Raw genomic sequence first — 20664 nt, forward strand, 5'->3', positions numbered from 1 at the left:
TGATTTCTTCTACTTCTACCAGCAGTTAAAAAATAAAAAAATAAAAACTCACCAGATGAGTCCTCTACCAAAGCTTTTATTTCGTTATCCCTTGTAGATGTTTTGTATTTATGCAGATAAAGGTGCATATAGCGAAGGTAATCAAATCATCCTTACTGCAAAGTGACTGTTTTTCATTTCACTGAAACTGAATTATTCATATCCGTGGATAGACGAACGTAGACGTACCTTTGGGCTTATTAAAACTTTCATAACCTCGTCGCATAGAGGGACAAATGCAGCAACTACGAGCTAAAAACAGTTCCCAACCCTGAACAGGTAAAGTTTTTTGACGTTAGACAGATATATGCAGGGTGTATGAGTCATTGCTCATCCTTTTGTCAGGTCACAACACTTTCTCATTTCAGATAGCAGAGTTTTTCTTGCAGCTAAAAAAAGACTCTAAAAAGTATTCAGCTCATTCTGCTGCAGGCGTTTGTACAGGGTGTGATGCGTACTTAAAGGGGGAATAAGGTTGGGTCAGTAAATACAGTAGAAGATGTTAGTGTTTAACACTGTACAGTACACCATATATAAGACAATCTTATAATGAAATGTTACGATATCTGATGAAACGAAGAATACAAAATGCATCTTCTGCTATTTGGTGTCAGGTTCACTTCTTAAAGACGTTTCACCTCTGGCTGCTGGTATAGCTCAGTTGGTAGAGCAGTCGTTAGACATAAATGAACGTTTACAGCTTGGTTCATAAAATTAATTTCGCAGGAGAACTAGAAGATCACGCGGGAATAAAAAGAAAGACGACGTGTTGCTTTGTCTTTCTGAGGTTGTTTTGTCGTTTGGTTTCACGTGATGTTGACAGAAATGATAGAAAATATGCAGCGTGTTTGAAACGGAGCCGAGCGTAGTGGCGCTGCTCGAGCGCTTCGGAGACTCACCGCTGCACCTCTTGTGGAGAGACCATTATTGACCAGCGTGGCAGCGAATTACAAACCACAGCTACTTTGATGATCCTCCAGAGGCCCCTGCAGTAACAGATGTGACGTCACTCAGGCTTCACCCATTGATTTTTTTTTTTTACAGTGGTTTGAAGGCTATGGTCTCATTGCAGTGGTTGCAAGTTAGACTCCCAATTTATTGCCATACTGATATTTTCTCCCACTCCTAATAAGCTCTTTAAAGCTTGAGATAAATAGGTTTGCGCAAACCCTGCATACATGCTCGTGTGTCTACATAGCGGCCCGCACAGTGTTTTATGTCACAGGTGACCAGCCCTTCAGTGAGTCTGCCAGTGAGAGATAACAGGTTATCAACAATTCTATTAACCCATCTAGTTAAATGATACAGATCTGCTCCACTCTCTTGCTCTCTCCCTCTCTCTCTCTCTCTCCCCCCTGAAGTCTCATCTCAATTAAAAAAAAAAAAAAAAATGATGAAAAGTCATTCCAGGTTGTTGTTTTTTTCTCGCAGCTTCCCCGTCAGCAAAAAATAGTTTAGCCGAGAACAGTGATAGACGAGTATCCGTGGCGAAAAGATAATTTTAGCTCGACTTCTTCTTCTGTCTCCCTTTCTCATCTTACATCTCCGCGGCGGTTTTCTTTTCCGTGTTTTTCCCCCCCTTCAGTCCTGTCATCCCTGCCCTCTCTTCTTCATCCCTAGCTTCTGCACATCTCTCATCAATTTATTATCGAGTTTTTCTTCTCGTTTCCTGTGGGTTGTTTTTTTTTTTTTGATTTTTTTTTTTGGACTGCATCTTCCCTGGTGAGCTGTACTTAAGGGAGCAGCCTTTGCCTACAGTTTGTATATATAGCTGCTACTGGCTGCTCTAAAAGGGCCATAAATAGAGAACACGGGTAATGCTGAATAATTAAACACATTCTCCTTCCACTTCTCTCCCCTCTCTGTCCTCCTCTCTTACTGTTTCCTTTGTAACTCTCTTATCATCTCCCTCCTCAGTATTTCCTCATTCACTCTCATCTTTTTAACCCTTCCTCCTCCTCCCTTCACTCTCCTAGTTTCTTGATTTTATATAACGCCAATGTTTAAGTCCTGTATTCCCCTTCTGTCTGTCATTCTGATGCCTGTGAATATTTGATGGGCCTTATGGGAATTCAGCACTAAGGGGGAGGCGGCAAAAGGGACCATCCTCGTCCAGCCATTGGTCGATACATTCTCCGAATGACTGACTGATAGGATACCTTATTGAATGACAGACTTATTGATCAGGTAATTGATTAATCACAGCTCCTGGTCGTTCCCGCGGGACACGTCGTTTTTCTCCCTGTTGCATTCAAGGACAATCCGAGCGGGCAACTAATCATATCTCGGACACGAGTACACAAACATGTGAGTGATGACACATGCAGCCCAAAGTCTCATCGACTGTCACCTCGATTTTGTCGGCGACAAGAAAACGTTTGTGTGTGTGGTGTTTTTTTTTTTTGTTTTTTTTTATTGTCGCCATGACTCTGCTGTCGCCATGCAGAAAGAGACGAAAGACGCAGAAGGGAAAAAAAAGGCAGACCAATCTTTCTCTCCCTGTTGACAGAACACCATCCACTCTGCTCCTCCTCAGGCAAAGTGCTCCACACACTCTTTAAATATTCACCAGTCTCTACAACACACACACACACACACACACACACACACACACACACACACAAAGACGTTGGGGACTGGGCTGTATGGGCTTTTATATGCTCACCCATTGTGACAGTGAGTCTCTGTAAAGAGCAGCTATGTGGTTTCCATTTACTGCACCAGAGTGTGTGTGTGTGTGTGTGTGTGTGTGTGTGTGTGTGTGTGTACAAGGGGGTTAAAATGAGCATGTATGCAGTGTCTTGGCCTCCTGTTGCTGTGTGTGTATGTGTGTGTGTTTTATGTGGGCAGAATGATTTTCTCATCATGCAGAACAAGGATCTGTGATGTCCACAGAGCGTTTCCATGCTTGTTCTGGTGCATGATCAACCGTACCGTGCCGAAGCCAACCTCCTCCAATCGTGCCCGGTCCAAGGAGGTGTTCTGTGCTCGAGCACGGTACATAGCGCTCACTGTCGTCACATAAACTGGACTTGACTGGACAGATCGTGTCAGTGCATTTTTACCTGCAGTGCCCCTTCCTCTCTCCTCCCCTTCCCTTCCTCCTCTGCCCTCTTAAGAACATCATAAAACTTCAAAGTACTTTTTTTTTTTATCTTCCTTATCTGCTGGAAGTCAAGCTGCAAAGGACTGTGGGAGAATGTTTTTTCTCTCTGCATGCCTGCAACAGCCACCTCTCTACCTCCAATACAAATGTTCCTACACACACACACACACACACACACACACAGAGCTCTAAAAAGCAGCATGGGGTGTGAAAGCCTGGGTATAAGAGACTTCCAAAAAGGATGGAAGACAGAGTGACGTCATGCATCTTTCTTTGTTTGATGTCCTGAAGTCCTCCAGCGAGTGTTTCTCAGCAGGAAAGAAGATCAAAGCAGCAGCATGCACAGTGTGTATCGCTGTGAGAGTAGTCACTTATTATACTGAAATGGCAACTTGTCAAATCTCTGTTTGCCATTATATTTTCTACTGAGTGTTATGGCTTCTTCCACTGTGTATAAATGTGTTTTATTTAAGTTAAGTTGGCAACAAGCTGAAAACTTCTGTTTTGAAAATCGAAGTCGATGCGAAAGTGCTCATCTGTGTGTATTCAGTTAAGGGAAAGAGTGATGCATTAATAGGCACACTACAGGCGTGGCTGATTTGACTGACAGGTCGGAGAGAGTTTTAGCTTTTTTTTACATGGTTAGACTTCTTTACAGCAGGGGTTACTTTATCGCTTAAACATGTCCTGAGACTTTTTGTCCCATCACTAATGCTTCATGTTTCGTCAATCACAAGAATTCAGTAATTCAAGACTTACGTTTGGATTGAGGCTCAAGCAACATAAAAACATTCACACCCATTAATTTGGCTCTTCACGTTGGCGATGGTACTTTATAGGTAGGATTTTCTGCACAACCAGAGAAAATGACTCCGTCTCACAGTCTCTGTAGTTCTCATTAGATTGGTTGGTGTGAAAGGAAGCTGACATATGTTCATATAAAAAATGTATGCAGCACTATATGTTAGCATAAGTGCTAATGGGGATGCTGCTGGAAGGTCTCAGATGGGAGCAGGCAGGAAATGGGGCGTGGGCATGGTTTTGTGTTTTTCTGTTTACACTGAGTCGATCTATGTGTGAACCTGTTGTAACACACAGTGCATATCCCCAGTGTTGTGTTGTGTAGTAGTTGAAGTTGCTTACAGTTTGACACCGTGTCATTGACCCTCTTCATTGCTGCAGATTTGTTGTTTGTCTACGCAGATTTTCACACTCACACAGACACATACCGCACACACTCACACTTCGGTCTATATAATCTCTCGAGTCCTCACGAGTGAACCGTGAACTGTGAACTGTGACTGAGGTGGATGTTGCTTGTTACTGTGGGAACAGCAGATGTGCTTGATCTGCCCATATTCAGCAGCACACACATGTGCACGCACGCACACACGCACACATTCACGTTCACACCTGGCAGTTTGTTCATTAGCCTACATCACTCTGTCTTCCCTAAGGCCACACGCCCCACTTACCCACAATGCACTCCTGTCACCCAGACCGGGGTCAATTATCTCTGCCGGATGCCAATAACAATCATTCATTCCCAGTCTGTCTTTCATTCATCTCCTCCCCTTACTGGAAGTTAACCAATACTACTTATACTATTTACAGCATAGTTGGACCTCCCATGTTTGTATAACATCATGTATTTAAAGAAACTGGCGACTCAGGAAAAACAACCATGATAAATAGACTTTAAGAATTCAAATCTAAGAACCTACCAATCAATGCTATAACCCGCAGTTAGCTAAAAGTGGTGAGGCGATTCAATGGATTGTTTTGGTAGAACAGTGAAAAAAAGCATTACAGACAATGTGTGCTATATAAGGAGCCATTTATCCAAGGTTTTCCCCTCACAAGCTAGCTGCCTATCAATAGTTGTGACTAACTGTTCATCAATAGAGAAGTCAATAACCAGCTCTGCCTCTATTATTCTTCCTGCCTACTCTCTCTCTTCTTAATGCGTCTTTCTGAGACTGAACCAGTTAAAAAGATTTTTTAGGTAAAACTGGATATTGATAACCTTTTAGCCAGCATAGACAACCGTGAATGTTAGCATTCACTCACTGCTAACAGAGGCATATTTTTAGTGCAACATAAACTAAATGTATTTTGTAGCACTTAGCCATTTCCTAGCTAACATTGGGCTATTTTTTAACTTGAATTTAATGTATTTTCTGTTGGTCAGTAGTGTAACATTTTTCATATATGTTACACTCATATACTATATGTAAGCACTCAACCAACTACGTACTAGCTAACTTAACTTTAACTAGTACTTCTCTCTGTAGTAGCCCATTGTGTAACACAAACGTTGTAATGTTAGCATGTGGCCTCTCCCTGGCATGCAGTAAGCTACTGTAAGCTAGAAAGTGGCTAAAAGCTAACGGGTTTAAATGTGCTGTTTTAGCTTGAAGTACGGCGCATGTCCCAACACTTTATTTTTGTCTGTTGTCTTTTCAGTTGCTGTTCAATGTGAAAGGGGTGAAATAAAAACAATTTGCCATACATTTACAGGCATTTAAACCCAGAACACAGCGGTAGAACATTATGTAAGCGGCCTGCAAGTTAAATGTTGGAGGAAAATGCTGCTGTGTGAGTATGGTAAATTCTGTCCTTCTCTGCGCCCTTGCTCAGCTCTTTCTCCTCTTTCTCACCTCTAAAGTCAGTACAGTAAATCAGCTCAGTAGTTCGTTTGACCTCCAGAGCCACTGGAGCATGATGCTGATGTGCTGAACCTGCCGCTTTGCCTCTTCACTGCAGCCTTCCTCCTCCTCTTCCTCCTCCATGGCCCTCCTCATCCTTCTTTGTGGTGTTCTCTCTCTCTCATAAATTGCACTTGAGTCCCTCGTTCGATTTTCTTCGGCTTGGTTTTCCATCTGAGGATGTTTCAGCTCCAGTTTGTTCCTGGGTGCCATGACTCTGACACATTCAGAAACTGTGATTTAAAATGAGAGATAAGTGAGTGAGTGGGCAGGTCAATGGCTAACAGAATGAATTAGCCAGTAAGTGCATTATTGAGCTAACCTGTGTAAGCGTGTTAGCCACTCAATGAGGTAATATATTAGTTAGAGGACAGAGCAGAGTTTTAGGGGGGGGGGTTGCACAGATGTTTAGAAGGATTTCAACACAACACATCTGTGTATATGAGTTTGAGTTTCATTTAATCTGGGTCAGCCACAAATGCCTTCTAAAAATACGCTTCGGTCACACATACATGCTCATCCAGTGAGTGTTGATCCTGTTAGGGTTGATTTATTTCCATCACATTGAATGATGTTTTATGTTGATGACATGCTTTTACTCCCTGACCTTATGCACACATCCAAACACACACACACACACACACCCTCTTTACATATAGACTAAATTATAATTCTTGATTGTGTGGATTATTTTTTTTTTTTCTTCATGTACGCACTTGATTTTTGTTTTCAAACCCAATCTATAACTCTTCCACAGCAAGTGACAGATGTTTTTTTCTGTGATGATCATATATTCTTTTGTCTGTTTTCAGACTTGTTTGTCTTATTTACATTTTTTTTGTCTGCCTGCCGGTAGTAGTGATTATTTAGCGCTGCAGCAAATCCTCTCCCTGACCCCAGATTAGTCTGTTTTCTATACATTTATCAGCCCGCGGGTTTGCTAATTAGCTTCTGAACGGGCAGGTTATATTTCAGGCCTCTGATAGATTATTGTTTCAGTGGGATTTAGCCAATAATATGGGTTCATTTGGAGTGGAATTGACACTCGCTCACTGTTTGTCTCTCCTTCCTGCAACAACCCTGCTTCCTTCGATACCTCCCCAGTCAATAAAGACACTCTGGACAACAGATCATTGCTCTCATCTTCCTCCCTCTCTTCATGTCCCTCTTTACTACTTTCATCACCTCTGCCTCCCTTTCTTTTTACTACCTTCTTCTCCCAGAAAAAAAAAACCTCATACTTGTATTTGTTTCCACATTCCCTCCTTTTAAATCTCTTGCAGTCTCAATCGGTTTCTCTTTTCCTCCCTCATGTTCGAGCAGCCTCGGGGTGCTTCTATATTTCCTGGCCGGTGCAGAAGTAGATTGGAATGGAGGCCTTTGTCACTTTTATTTACTGCCTCACTGATTCCACAGCGGCGTGTGTGTGTGTGTGTGTGTGTGTGTGTGTGTGTGTGTGTGTGTGTGTGTGTGTGTGTGTGTGTGTGTGTGTGTGTGTGTGTGTGTGTGTGTGTGTGTGTGTGTGTGTGTGTGTGTGTGTGTGTGTGTGTGTGTGTGTGTGTGTGTGTGTGTGTGTGTGTGTGTGTGCGCACGTGTGAATGCGGAGTGATTGCAGGTGTTTGAACTGCAATGAGGTGTGTCTAGGAGTATTGCCCCCTTATTTCTTCTGACTCCTTCTACCAGAACTGTGTTTGTGTCATTTGTTAGCTGAAAGTAGCTTTAATTCTCTGCTAGCATGCTGGGGTTGTAAGCCTACAGACTAGAACCAGTGGGTGTTGAGAGGAGGGTTCAGACTGAAACCCCGGTTGTCTGAAATCCTTCAACCCTAACGCAGCCAAACTGCAGATTGTGTGTGTGTGACAGCAGTGGGAAATCTCCCTCTACGACCTGCCTGTCACAGAGCGACAGACAAGAAGAAATATACAGAGTGAAAGCCCAGAGGCGTGCACCATAGCCCACTTCTCCCATACGGCTACAGCTACCACTCAGTCAACTCCTTCCTGATGTCTGTCTATGTTTGTGTGGATGGATTATCATGACGGCACAGATTAGGGATTATGGTGTGACCCATTTCCTTTTTACAAAGAGTTGGCTACAGACTCTGGCAATCTGTTCCTACTGAGTGTGTTTGTGTACATTCATATGCTTAAGCCTGTGCTGAATCTTTGCAAACAGGAGAAACGCAGGTTGTAGATCGACCGTTACTCAAACAACCAAAATGACAAAAACTAACGAATGCAGACTCAACTTTTCCCTTTATTCTGTCTCCCACTCCATATACCTTGTATATTTCAGGTTGCTATCAAATGACTAAATTGTTCCTCTTGCTAACATATATTGCATAATATCCTTTACTCAAACAGGCAGATAGGGATTGATTTGAATTGGTATTTAAAAATGTTACTGTGTACGTGTGAATGTTCTTACACTTTCAAACTATGATTTTAAACTAGTATTTTATAGGTCATGTGCTATAAAAAGAGCGACCTAAAAATGACAGAAAGTGATTCATTGCATTATCAGTGCTTTCACTGCGGGGTGAACTTTTTACATGTGGATTATTTGATAGTTTTGGCACCAGAATGTCTTCTGACAGAAAATAATTTATGGATAAAGATCTGCAGAAGACAAGTTAAAAACCGATTTCTGCATCTCACGGGTACTGTTAATTAAGACCTATGTCAAGGGTTTACGACTTTAACTTCAAATCAAATACGAGAGACTCTACTCTTGAAGTTGGCTTGTTCAAGGTAGAGTCTGAAATTAGCTCATGTGAAATGAAAGAAGAAAGAGACAGTTATTAAGCAAGCATGGATGCGTGAAAACAGTCATCTGAACTTGGTGGTTGTTATGGTTAACAAGTTTCTATTTTAGCAGCCAACTGTGAACGTTCAGATATTGCAGGCAAAACAAAGTGTCCACAGGAGAGCTAAATAACACGCAGATACAAAGCCAAATGACGTGTGAAATGTGTACCATCAAAGCATTCTTCATTTGCTCCTTTTAAAATACTTTGGGGAACCAGTAGGTTTTTTTAGGATCATCATCCTTCCAGCTGCAAACCTGTGAGGCCAAAAAAGACAAAATGATCATGTTAAGTACATTTAAAGTCTCTCAAATGTTTTTTTTAGTTCTCTTTACTTACTATAGTGTTCTGAAAATGGGTCGAGGTAATGACATTTTTACTTAATGCATTAAGCTGAGACATGGGCTGAGACGAGCAGAACCACAAGTGCAGGTTTTTTAACTTTAATTCAATGTAGAGTAAGGCTCAATAAAGTAACAAATCAAAGTACAGAGCTCGTTCATTTTGTCATTTCATTGTAAAGTTTGGATGACCTTGCAGCTTGGCCACACCACAAGCACACACCGAGGACGGATGCCGATGAAATCCAGCTCTAGCTGCTTTTCTCTTCATGTCCTCGCTCATTTCTCAAATCACTTCTCCATCCTGTCTCACTGCCTCCCTCCTCCCTCCTCCCGCTCCTGATCTCTGCTTCTAAACAGCAAACCATCACATACCTTCTTCTATATGAGATTGTGAGGGCGTACGTCTTCTCTATGTATGTTTAAGTGTCGTGCGCACTGTACACAGGCCAACAGAGTCTGTTGCTAGGCTACAACAGGAAGTGTCCTGCATAGTGAAAGTGTCTGACGGGGTGTCTTTGTTGTTGACTCTGCAAGGGCATGGAAGTATATGCAAAAAAAAAAAAAATACACAACACGCTGTCGAAGTATTTCTCACACAGAAGCATTTGGTGTACTCGTATCCAGCGGGTTGTTTTTTAAAAGCAGGTTGGTCTCAGCTAACTGAGGCTGCAAGCTGAGAAAGATGAAGAGATGCTTCCCTCAGCAGCCTGCAAGTCCTCTCACTCCTGTATGTGTGTGTCAACATTCAGCTCTGTGTAGCAGCAGAAAAAAAAAAAAAAAAAAAGGTAAAAGGGCACCATTACGCTCTGCACATGCTCTGCGTATGGAGTGTTTTACGGGCTTTCCAGGTCCACGTGGCAGGTGTAATTAATCATAGTTATGTGTAGCTGATAATTGGTGGGAGAGGTGTACTCGGTGACAGTCTGACACCTCCCTCACCGTTCAGATGGAGGGGGGACAGATGAGATGAAAGATGAGATGACATTGGACAAATTAAATTCGGTTATGCATCCCTGCAGATATACTGACGACATGATGAGCTGTTGCCAAAAACAGGGCATGAACGTCTCGAAGGAAGTAACCAGGTTCAAAAACGGGTTGCGTTGTAACAAGATAAAAGGTTCTCTGTTAATCGCCAGGCCTCTTGTATGTAAACATTGGTGTTTCTGACTCTAAGGTAGTTTGATTTGATCACCTTACACTCACAATCCTTTTTTTCACCCTAAGTCTGATGTATGAAGGGAAATATTTTCAGCCCCAGTGTTCACTTCAGAAATGAAAAACTTTTGACACAGCCCTGGACAAATAGAAATTTTAAGCCAAAGGGAATTAGATTGTAAAGCAATTCAATTTCTGTGTAATAGCATTAGAATGCAGTTGTTGTTTTTTTAAAGATATTTCCCAGCCTCTAATCATCATGTCACCCTTTGGATCACAAAGTGCTTTGACCAAGCAAACAGAAACATAATTTCCCCAGCTTTAGAGGAGGCCGAGTCATTGCTGTTTAAAACATTTGACCGCTTATTTACTCACCTTACTTACTTTCACTCTGAGCTGACAAAATATAAAGCCGATATTCTCAAAACATATGTATGCACATCAATGCTTGTGGTTTTTGTTTTGTTGCTTGTAGCCTTCCAAAAATAGACCAACACTCGATTTTGAAACCCCCGACCAAGTCGATGGTTTTAGAAGCACTGATCCGCAGGGATGAGGCCAAGTAATGAGTCTTCTATGATGCAGGCGCCTGAAGGCTGATTGGAGATCAGTTCGGTATCAGTCTGCTGTCTCCACCACAGCAGGGCCATCCAGGCGGAACAAACATAGTCAATTTGGTCTGTTATCGCTCACACACACCTGGGCCGGCAGCATCACAGCTCCCTCTGTGTGAGTGTGTGTGAGTGACAGATGTTTGGGTATGGTTTGTGGTCAAAATAGAACTGAAGGATAAAAAAAGGGAAGGATATGATACGTAATGTACATCAGAAAGGAAGTATTATGCGTGTGTGCATGATCACAGTGTGTTTGTTTTGAATTACAGACACACTCGGGCCCAAGTCAGTTCGTTTTGCAGAAGGGGCTAAACGCATAAGAGGAAGCAAAGTGAAAGGGGCTGCAGAGTTCTTGGTTTGTGTCATATTTGCTTGTCTGGCTGAAAGCTGAATGCTGTTTCAAAGGTATTAGCGTTCAGCTCAGTCATGTTCATGAAGGACCCAAGCTTCACAGGCTGCTGGTCTGAGCTGTGAGGCATGAGAGAGAAGGAGACAGAAAAGACAAGGGAAGGGATGGGACAGACGGGAGGGAAAAAAAGCAAGCGAGACATCCAAGGGAGAGGAAAGGAGGAATAATGAGAGGCATATAAAGAGGAGATTGTGAGAAGTTAAGAGGGTTTGATAATGAGAGAGAGAATCAGAGGGATAAGCGAGACAGAGGGAGTGAGAGGGACAAAATGTAGATCTAGGTCAGAGAGGCAAAGCAGTCAACAAACAAGTGGAGGAAGGGATGAACAGGCCTGTGTGGCACAAAGTGGCTCCTCTTTCTGAATGGGACGCCTGCGGAGAAAGAAAGATTAGGCTATCCAAAAAAAACATTGAAATATCTTTATTTAAAAGATTATCATTAAATTTGAATAAATAAACAGCTTAACTCTTTGCAACATTGATTGTCAGTGTCTTGTGTTGTGCATAGATCCAGAGTCCAGTAGTTTAGCTTAGATTAACCAAAAACAAGACATCTGCCTGCGGGACTTATCTAATCAACCTGACTGCAATGGTTATTAAAAAAAAGACTAAGGCGACAAAGACTTCTGAACCAACTCATGAAGATGATGTTGCTCAACTTCTGCCTTTAAAAAAGCAACAAACTGGAGTACAAGTCACGTTAGCTTACATTCTGGCTATTGAAGTAGGCTAGCTTTGTGTTGTTATGCGTTAGGTTTGTTAGCAACCAAAGTAAAAACAGCAGAGATAGCCTGCCGGAGAGTCCTTGTAATCTTATTTCAAACCTAAAGCTAATTGTTTTTGCCTAAGCTAATAGTTAAGCTAAGCTGTTTCCTCTGTTTTGAGCTAACTGTCTCCGTGCCACAACTCAAAACTTGACACAAAGAAATGAAAGGATATAATCCTCCTTAATAAATGCTTCAAAATAGTGAAAAACAAAAGATTTCATTTGTCCATCTTTAAAATTATTGAGTCACACTTTGGAAATTACCCTTAAAAGTTTCCATAGCTTTAGATAAAAGTCCTAACATTTCTTATTTTGCGTTGCTTTAATAAATCTATTTAACTAAAACATTTGTATATAAAAAAAAATAATTTGTTATTTCACATGTGGTCTAATCAACTACTAAATACTATTTTAGTTGACATTCTTACAGCCAGGATCCACCCTCAGCATATCTTTGAATTTGCAATTAATGAAAAAGCAGAGGACAAAGAGAGAGCAAGAGATAAAAAAGAACAAACAGTGCTAATTCCTTTCTTTTGCACCTTTCACTCTTGGTCATTTAATAAGGCGGGATGACATTACTGCTGGAGGAGGGGAAGAGAGATGGAGGTTGTCAGGTGGCTCAGAGTAATGAATCTTTATCCAGCTCTGATTATGTCCATGTCCAATATCTTTTTTTTTTTTTTTTTTTTTTTTTTTTTTTTTTTTTACACATCCTCTCCAACTCCCTCAATCACTCTCTCTGCCTTTTTCATGCCTGTCTGTGTGCACATGTGTGGGTGTTTGCAAGAGTCCCTTTGTCCGTGTGAGAAGCTATAAAAGGAGATCTTTTTGTATTTCATGTGTGTGTCTGTCTCTAAGTGTATGCGTGAGTTTCTGGTTTGTAAGTGGCTGTAATGCCTTTGTTGGTCTCAAACAAAGCAAGCCCTTGTGCTTGTGGAATTGGGGCAGTCTGATCCTAATGAGAAATCCCTGTTCAATCTTTCCAGCTCTTTCACTTTCACAGAATCTGGACTCTCTCTCTCTCTCTCTCTGTCTGTGTGTGTGTGGTGACGCCAGTGTCCAACCATCCACTGGTGCTTAGTTTGCACTATGCAGTGCTACATTTAAACACAATAAGTTATCATGTTAAACTCATACTTAATGTTGACTTATTGTTTTAAACTCTTCTCACTGTCCCTGGATGATGTTAGCATCATGAAAGTCAAGTTGCAGGAATCAACCAAATGGACTGATAAAGTTTGGTTCCTACTTACCGCTCTGATAGCATCATCACTTCCTCAATTGAAAAAGAGAACAACAACTCTTGCCACTTCTGTAAAGTATGCAAGACAAGCAGCGTGTTCACCTGCTTTGAACCTGAAGATTCAGTAATGTTTAAGTCAAGCACTGCTGCTGCCAAAGCATGATTGTTAAAGCACAGGAAAGCTATCGAGCTGCCTGCATTATTATGCAGTTAAGAGCTGTTTATAGGCTTTTGAATAACTGGCTACTTGCAAGCTATTCATCAAGTACAATGACTTTTAATGAACCCCTTGAGTACAACTGATCTATTAAATCAGCATTAAAATGGATTATGAAGACAGGAGACCACTAGAAGTTCGGCAGAGACTTGTCCTGTTACTGTGAAATCAGGAAACTGTCAAGTCTTAGCTTTGTAGCTTTGTTTGTCTGTTGTTGTTAGCGTATCCTCTGTTTTGGCGTTAGCACTCGTTATCAACACAGCCTTTCGATTTTAAGCCCTCAGGAGGCCCTTCAGAGCCAGAACATTAATGCCATCTGGTTTACAAGAATTCCAGAAGGAAAACAGTCCTGCCCTTGTTTTTTTTAATGTGTGTGTGCTTCTGTTCATGTGTATGTCGGTCTTTGACTCTGTGTGTTTGTATTTCTTTTGTTTTTGCCACTAATGCTAAGCTGTTCTGCTCAGACTGTAACATGCTAATCAGTTGAGTCCAGACAGGTGGAAGCAATAGCCGTCAGTGTTTTTAGCCTCTGTAGCCCTGTTAGCTTCATTAGCTAATCACAACCACAGATGCTCTGTTAAAAAAAAAAAACCACTTGGGCCGTCCACTCGCCCCTTAGCTTACAATCTCTCGCTTCTTCGCCTCCTTGCCCACCTCAGGCAGATTCTTAGCCTCAATATTACAAAACGCTGCCAAGTCTGTGTTTGTTCCTCTTCTTCTTAGACTGTCAATCGTGTTTAACTACTATTAACCATATTCAGCATAGTCAAGTGTTTCCATGCCAAAACGGAAAACATTGTTCAAGTTAATACAATGAGAAATGGTTTTAAAAGTGTCTTGAATTTGGCTTGCTAGCTTGAATTAGCTTAGCCTATATTTTGATTTTGATCGAAATCTTTATGTCACCAGGTCACTGTCTGTGAAATGTGTTCATTATATTACAAAGAAAGAGACCTAGAGGCTGCATTTCTTGAGTTTTTTTACATGGCTGTTGCTTTCTTTGTGCAATCAACTTCACAATAACAATCTTTAAATTTAAAACCGATTTAAAACCAAGTGGCGTTAGCAACTGCGTGTATGTAACTCAGTTTGGGAAGTGACACTCTGGATGTTCTTTGGATTCTGTCTCTGTTGTGAAGTGTTTTTAATAATGTGTTAACCTGTATTTTCCACATTCTGGAAATTGTTTTAATGTAATTCAGACTGACAGTGAAAGAAATGTTAACTTACAGTGGACATTGATATCTCCACTGTCCTGTTTTTGTCTGCTTGTGTCATTGACTGTCCCCCTTCTTTCCTCCTCTCATCAGGGTCGCCATGTTAAAACTGGGCAGCTGGCAGCCATCAAGGTCATGGATGTCACTGGGGTAAGATAAACACACACACACACTCAAGCCCTTTCACACTCGTGCACATACCCACGCACAGAAAAATCATCTCAAGTGATTATACCACCGCCGACCGTGTCATCTAATTATGAGCGATGAGTCAGAGCTAGCGATTGTGTGTACGTGTGAGTGTGATGTGGCAGAGAGGAAACGAGGACAGGCCTATTGCCATGGTAATATTAGCTAGAGGTATTAGGACAGCAGTGTGGTCTCAGGCGTGTCTGTAAAGCAGGAGGGAATCTCAGCTATATTTAGAGATCCTCTCACCCTACGCCTCGCTGTTTGCGCTCAGCTGCCAGCTAAACAATGAAGGACTGCAGGAATGAAGGAGCACAGAACCTGAATGAATGAATGAATCGTTAAATGAATGAATGAGAAATGAACATGTGCAGATGTATGTGAATGAATAAACAAATAGCCAGAGGATGAGAAAGAACAAGCGATGAATGAAAGAAAGGCTCTGTGCAAAAATCTCCTTAAATACAATACAAATACGACCGTTCTAATTAACGATTCAAAATTAAATGAAGGGCAAAATTGCGAGCTAAATGATCCGACACTGTACAAAATCAGCTTACTAAAGCAAGTGTTTTTGTTTCCGTGGCTCATGAACATTAAATTGGAGTAATCAAGGCATAATTCTCCGTTATTGTGAATAATTAATAAGAAATTACAGTTCTACGTAACCAACTGCCACCATGACAGCTTGTTTCAAACACTTGCTTTTGGCTGTGTGTCAGTAACCCCCCCATAAAATCAGAGTCATTAAAAAGTAATTCTGTTATTGTGGGATATTTAGATCCCAGCTGTTTCCATTGTAACACCACTTAGCTGAGCATCAGTGGACGCAGATTACAAATCCATCAACGACTTTATCCCTTTTGCTCTATCGACATCGATTCAGGATTTAACAGCAGTGGTCACCTGTTGATTTTTGTCCCTTCGTGTGTTACAGGATGAAGAAGAGGAGATCAAAGCAGAAATCAACATGCTGAAGAAGTACAGCCACCATCGCAACATCGCAACATACTACGGAGCATTTGTTAAGAAGAACCCTCCCGGCGTGGATGACCAGCTATGGGTACGCAGTCATTTCCCGTTTTTGTCTGTTTGTTTTTTTTTCAGGCATTTTTGCAGCCTGTGCGTATGAAATAGAAGTGAAACATGGGGAGAGAACGGCTACGGAAAGAAGCGACGTTCCATTTGTCACTATTATGTTTACAGTGTGTAGTTTTGTGTGCATTGAAATATGTGCTTAATGTGAGAAGATATAAAGTGTATGAATAAGCTTGCAGCTGGCGAGCTGCTGCAATAAATCATGAGTAAATGTGATCTCAGGGAGCTCTCTCTTCTCTGATCTGGTCCCATTCATCACACAACAACAGTAAGGCACACAAATATGGTATGCATATACAAAAAGCAGCTGGATCTTGTGCATGCATAATTCCACATGACTCAACAGCAGCTCGTTTTGTGTTTCTTTTTAAATGTGATTTGACGCACATGCCCTTATGTCTATGAGTGTTTCTTTTGTGTTTGCCGTGTCAGGGTACACATGCACACACAGGATCAGAGAGGGTTTCGGATATTACTTGCCAGCTTCCTATCTCCCTGTGTAATCCACAGCGATGATGAGAGGAGCTTGAAGCAGAGCCAGAAACTGACCAGCTGAACTTTTGCCCGCATATCTCTGCGGATGTAATGCTTGGATGGATAGAAATGAAGGGCGGAGAGGAGAGGAGAGCTGAAGGAATGAGGCAGCTCAGGATGAACAGAGGAGAGTGATGGACAGAATGGATACTCTTTAGTTTGGGTCAAGAGACAGATTAGATTCTTTTGTATGATCTCATGACCTCGTTGAGTCAGTTTGTGAGTCGTGTGTGCGTGTTTGTGAAGAGAGTGACAAAGAAAGGGTGCAACATAACTGTCTGTGTATGTGATGTGTTACTAATGCTTAAACACTGATCAGATTATTGAGTGTTTTCTTAAGGTTGAAGACTGTGCTCTTCACAATTACACAATTGATTAACTCATTAACTAATGCCATGGTTTAAAAAACTGAGCTCATTATAGTTCTCTGTATTCTAACGACAAACGATAGAGAAATAAAACCCTGAATTTGAAGTAAAAACGCAAGCCGTTTTTAGATTACACTGCAGTGCTGAAACGAAGCTCTGCTGACGCTCCACATTTGTACTTTTTTACATTGAACCCTACAACAGTGTTTTATACTATTATACAGTAGGTGTCCCTGTGTGGGATTTTCATAGCCTTACAGTGTTGTGGAAACCCAAGAGGCATGATGTGTAAGCAATCAGCGCGAGCTTCAAACACACTCAAACTGGCACACACAGCCCTGATCCATCCTGCCAGCTCTGACGTTTTGTTGTTACCTCTGTGACATTTACGGGAAGGCCTACAAGTCCCATCTTGAACAAGCAATGTCAAATGGGCTAAATATTCACAACATATATTTTTTGTATCTCCAAACTGTTAGACCCATACTGTAACACTTAAGCTGTTATTGATGTGTATGCTGCCTCAAATTGATGTTTTTTGGGGTCTTCAAATGTGATTAGTTGTAATTCATCCCAAGTTGAGGAAAGGATGTCCACAAATGACAGTGCATGTATTAATGAACAGGTGTTAAATGGGATTTACCTGCTTATTTCAACAATGTGAACAAGTGTAGCTTCTTTTGCAGGCCAGTTTTGAATTCTCCTTCTGTGTTTGTAGCTGGTGATGGAGTTCTGTGGAGCTGGCTCGGTCACAGACCTGATCAAGAACACCAAGGGAAACTCTCTGAAAGAGGAGTGGACCGCTTACATCTGCAGAGAGATTCTCAGGGTGAGTTACTGACTCTGACTTTTTTCAAGTCATTTTCTGCAAACTTCACCGGTCTTAAGGTAGCATCATCGTATGTGAATGTGGAACAAAAAAAACCTTGTTGATATATCCTCTTAATGTATAATGAACGCTGTGTGCTGTTATGTGTTTGCTGTTAACAGTAAGAGTACTTCTGTTTGCAAGGTAGATGCTGTCAATGAATGCTTGGCTGTTAATCATGGGAAAATGCTGTTGGGCATTTTTTCCTAGTTGACCGTGTAGGAAATCTCTGCAAAAATCAATGTTTCCACAAAAAAAAATTTATTCCCAAAACATGTTTAATTTCATTTAGTTTATTTAACAATCCTTCAATGTTTTTGTAAGAATTTAACCATAAACTGTATAAACAAAGATAACAGGGCACCGGTAGCCTAGTGGTTAGTGTGCGTGCTCCATGTACGGATTAAGTCCTTAAGTCCTCCAGCGGGCGGCCCAGATTTGAATCCAACCTGAGGTCCATTTCCCACATGTCATTCTTCACACTCTCGCTCTCCACAATTTGTGATTCTATCCCCCAAAAATGAATGCATAAAAAGCCCCAAAGTAATCCTTTTTAGAAGAAGATTGTTAGGAGTCTCTCTGTAGAAGAAGCTAGGATAATAAAAGTTTTACAGAGATTATATTAAAGCAGTCGAACATGTTTTTGTTCCACAGTAACTTTGGTTATTTGCCCTGTTTCCTCTCATGACTTCCCTTTTCCTACACAGGTGTAATACTCTCCAGTAAAGCTCAGACTCATTTACAACCAACACAGCTAAAATGATTTTATGATCAGGCCTACTTCTCCTGAGCATCGACAAAGAACAATAATTCAATTAGAAAAACGAAGCCTCAGGGTTAACGAATGCAGTTACAATGGAAAATTGAGCTTCTGTCACCTCTGAAATTATGACTTCATCTATTTGCTATTTTTCTCAAATCGCCTCATGTGCACTGTGAGCTGATGGTTTCTATTAGAGGTAATCACACAAGATCTGACTAAGCCTGTTTAGTTCCAGTGAAACCTTTAGGTGACCATTACCATAGTAAGAAATATTCTAAAGTATATTTGCTGTTTTCTGAATTTAAATCAGTGTTTATTCCTTTTATTAAAGGAATGTATGCTGATGTTGAATTCCCTTAAAAATACCAGCACCATAAAAAGCCACTTTCTTAATACAAACCTGTCCCCCTTTTTAAATAAAGAAGTAATGTTCTTTTCAGATACCCTATTTCAATGATGTCTGTGTTGGTTCTCAGTTGTCCAGGTCATGGTGAATTCAAAGCTTGATCCAAATGTGTTTGCATGGCATAGAATAGGAGAGCCAGTGCTTCAGGGTAGGAGTCTACTTATATCTAAAGGACAAAGGACACTGCTTTGAAGATGACAAAGGACAGAGCCTATTTGGGGAAGGCTGTTTGTATAAAAAGGGTGTTAAAGAAGCCAAAGGCAGGGCCGGTAATTTTTAAAAACGTGCATGATTTTGAAAGTAGCATTCCCTCAGTGCTCCATCTTCACCCACCCTCTCCCCTCTGTACACCCTCAAAAGCCACGCCCCCTCACTTACATGCACACGCGCCATTGGTCCAGAAGCGGGGGTCAAGACTCTCTGCAAAAACTTGATTCTTATGCGAGTCGTCCTTAACCATTAGCATTACCATGCTAATGATCCACAGAGGCTTACATTTCGGGCTCCGTCCACCAGTTAGTTTCGAACTGACGAAGCCTTTCAGAGGAGAGGTGAAATGTCTGCAAGATCTTCAAGTCCAATTGCCTTTGAATTCTTTCAGTGTTCATCGCTCTTTGGCATGTTTTCTTGATAACCATCCCCAGTTGTTTTTGTTCCATCGTATCAGACTTTCTAGAGCGATGAATAGATCTCATTCTACCTAATCTTATCTCTGCTTTCTGTTCTTGTGTATTTGTGGAGCTGAGGGCTAAAACCTCAAACACTGAGCAGCAGTATCACTGCATCTGGTCAGATATCTGCAATGCTGCTCTCAACAGAGGGAACAATACTTCCTCTCTTGTTTCCACTTCACTGTTTTCCTCTTACCCATCATGTCTCGTCTTGTTGTTTGCTCTCTTCCCTCTCTCTCTCTCTCTCTCTCTCTCTCTCTCTCTCTCTCTCTCTCTCTTTCCATTCTCTTTCTTTTGTATCCTCTCTCTCGCTCTCCTTCCACTTCGTCAGTCTTTTTTTTTTTTTTTAAATCTTTGTCTTTTTACCTGCTTTAACCCTTTTCTGTCTCTCCATTTAAACATTTTTGATCCTCCAAGCTGTCATTATGACAAAGGAGAAGGAACCATAGTTCATGTTTGAACCCCGGCTGCCGACTTGGAGGAGTTTAGCCTGCGTAAACACTAACATGCACACTAACCACTCGGCTACCAGCAGTTTTGAATGGATAAACAAGATGCTTCACTTAAATCGGGAAAAACTCTCATAACCAAATAATATACTAGACTATATATGTGAATATATTCAGCCTTCAAAACAATATCAATATTTATATTTAGAGACAGAATCTGCTGGAAGTATCGTACAATGAACTTCAGCTAGAATATTGTGTCTTCTTCCCCTACCCCCGTTTCTTTGCCAACCAAAAAAAGAAAAAAAAGAAGCCCTTTTGACTCATTTGATTAAAATGTCATGCACGAATTATGTGCTCAGCCCAAAAAAGGCTTAGAAGGCACGAAAACCTCAAAGATGATGAATAATACTCAAGATACAGACCTTCCTGGTTGCTCTACGCGGCCCTGGAAACCAAAGTTTAAACAACACTTCCGTCCTGATGTTGATGATGTCACACACATCTTTCAGGGTTTACACGTACATTTCTTCTATCAAATAGTGTCTTCTCTCATATGAAAGAGAACATGTACGGGTTGGACCTGCAGGGTAACCAAGGAAACGATGCCATGATTACCTGAAGACTCTACGATGCACCGTTTAAAGGGTATAATTAATGCATCAAATCACCACGATTAACCGTTGAGT

General features: G+C 41.2%; 1 protein-coding gene across 10 annotated transcripts in view; it reads left to right on the top strand.

Annotated features, from left to right (window-relative positions):
- The window catches only part of tnika (TRAF2 and NCK interacting kinase a), a 65957-nt gene that overhangs the window by 16652 nt on the left and 28641 nt on the right, over nt 1-20664 (top strand). For all 10 annotated transcript variants that reach the window (XM_079369007.1, XM_079369001.1, XM_079369004.1 and 7 more), the window contains exons 3-5: nt 14723-14779; nt 15756-15881; nt 17537-17647. In XM_079369007.1, coding sequence (XP_079225133.1) covers nt 14723-14779; nt 15756-15881; nt 17537-17647 — 294 coding nt within the window. The remainder of the gene's footprint in view (nt 1-14722; nt 14780-15755; nt 15882-17536; nt 17648-20664) is intronic.

Source organism: Symphodus melops (assembly GCF_947650265.1).
Source record: "Symphodus melops genome assembly, chromosome: 19".
NCBI classification, from domain to species: Eukaryota; Metazoa; Chordata; class Actinopteri; order Labriformes; family Labridae; genus Symphodus; species Symphodus melops.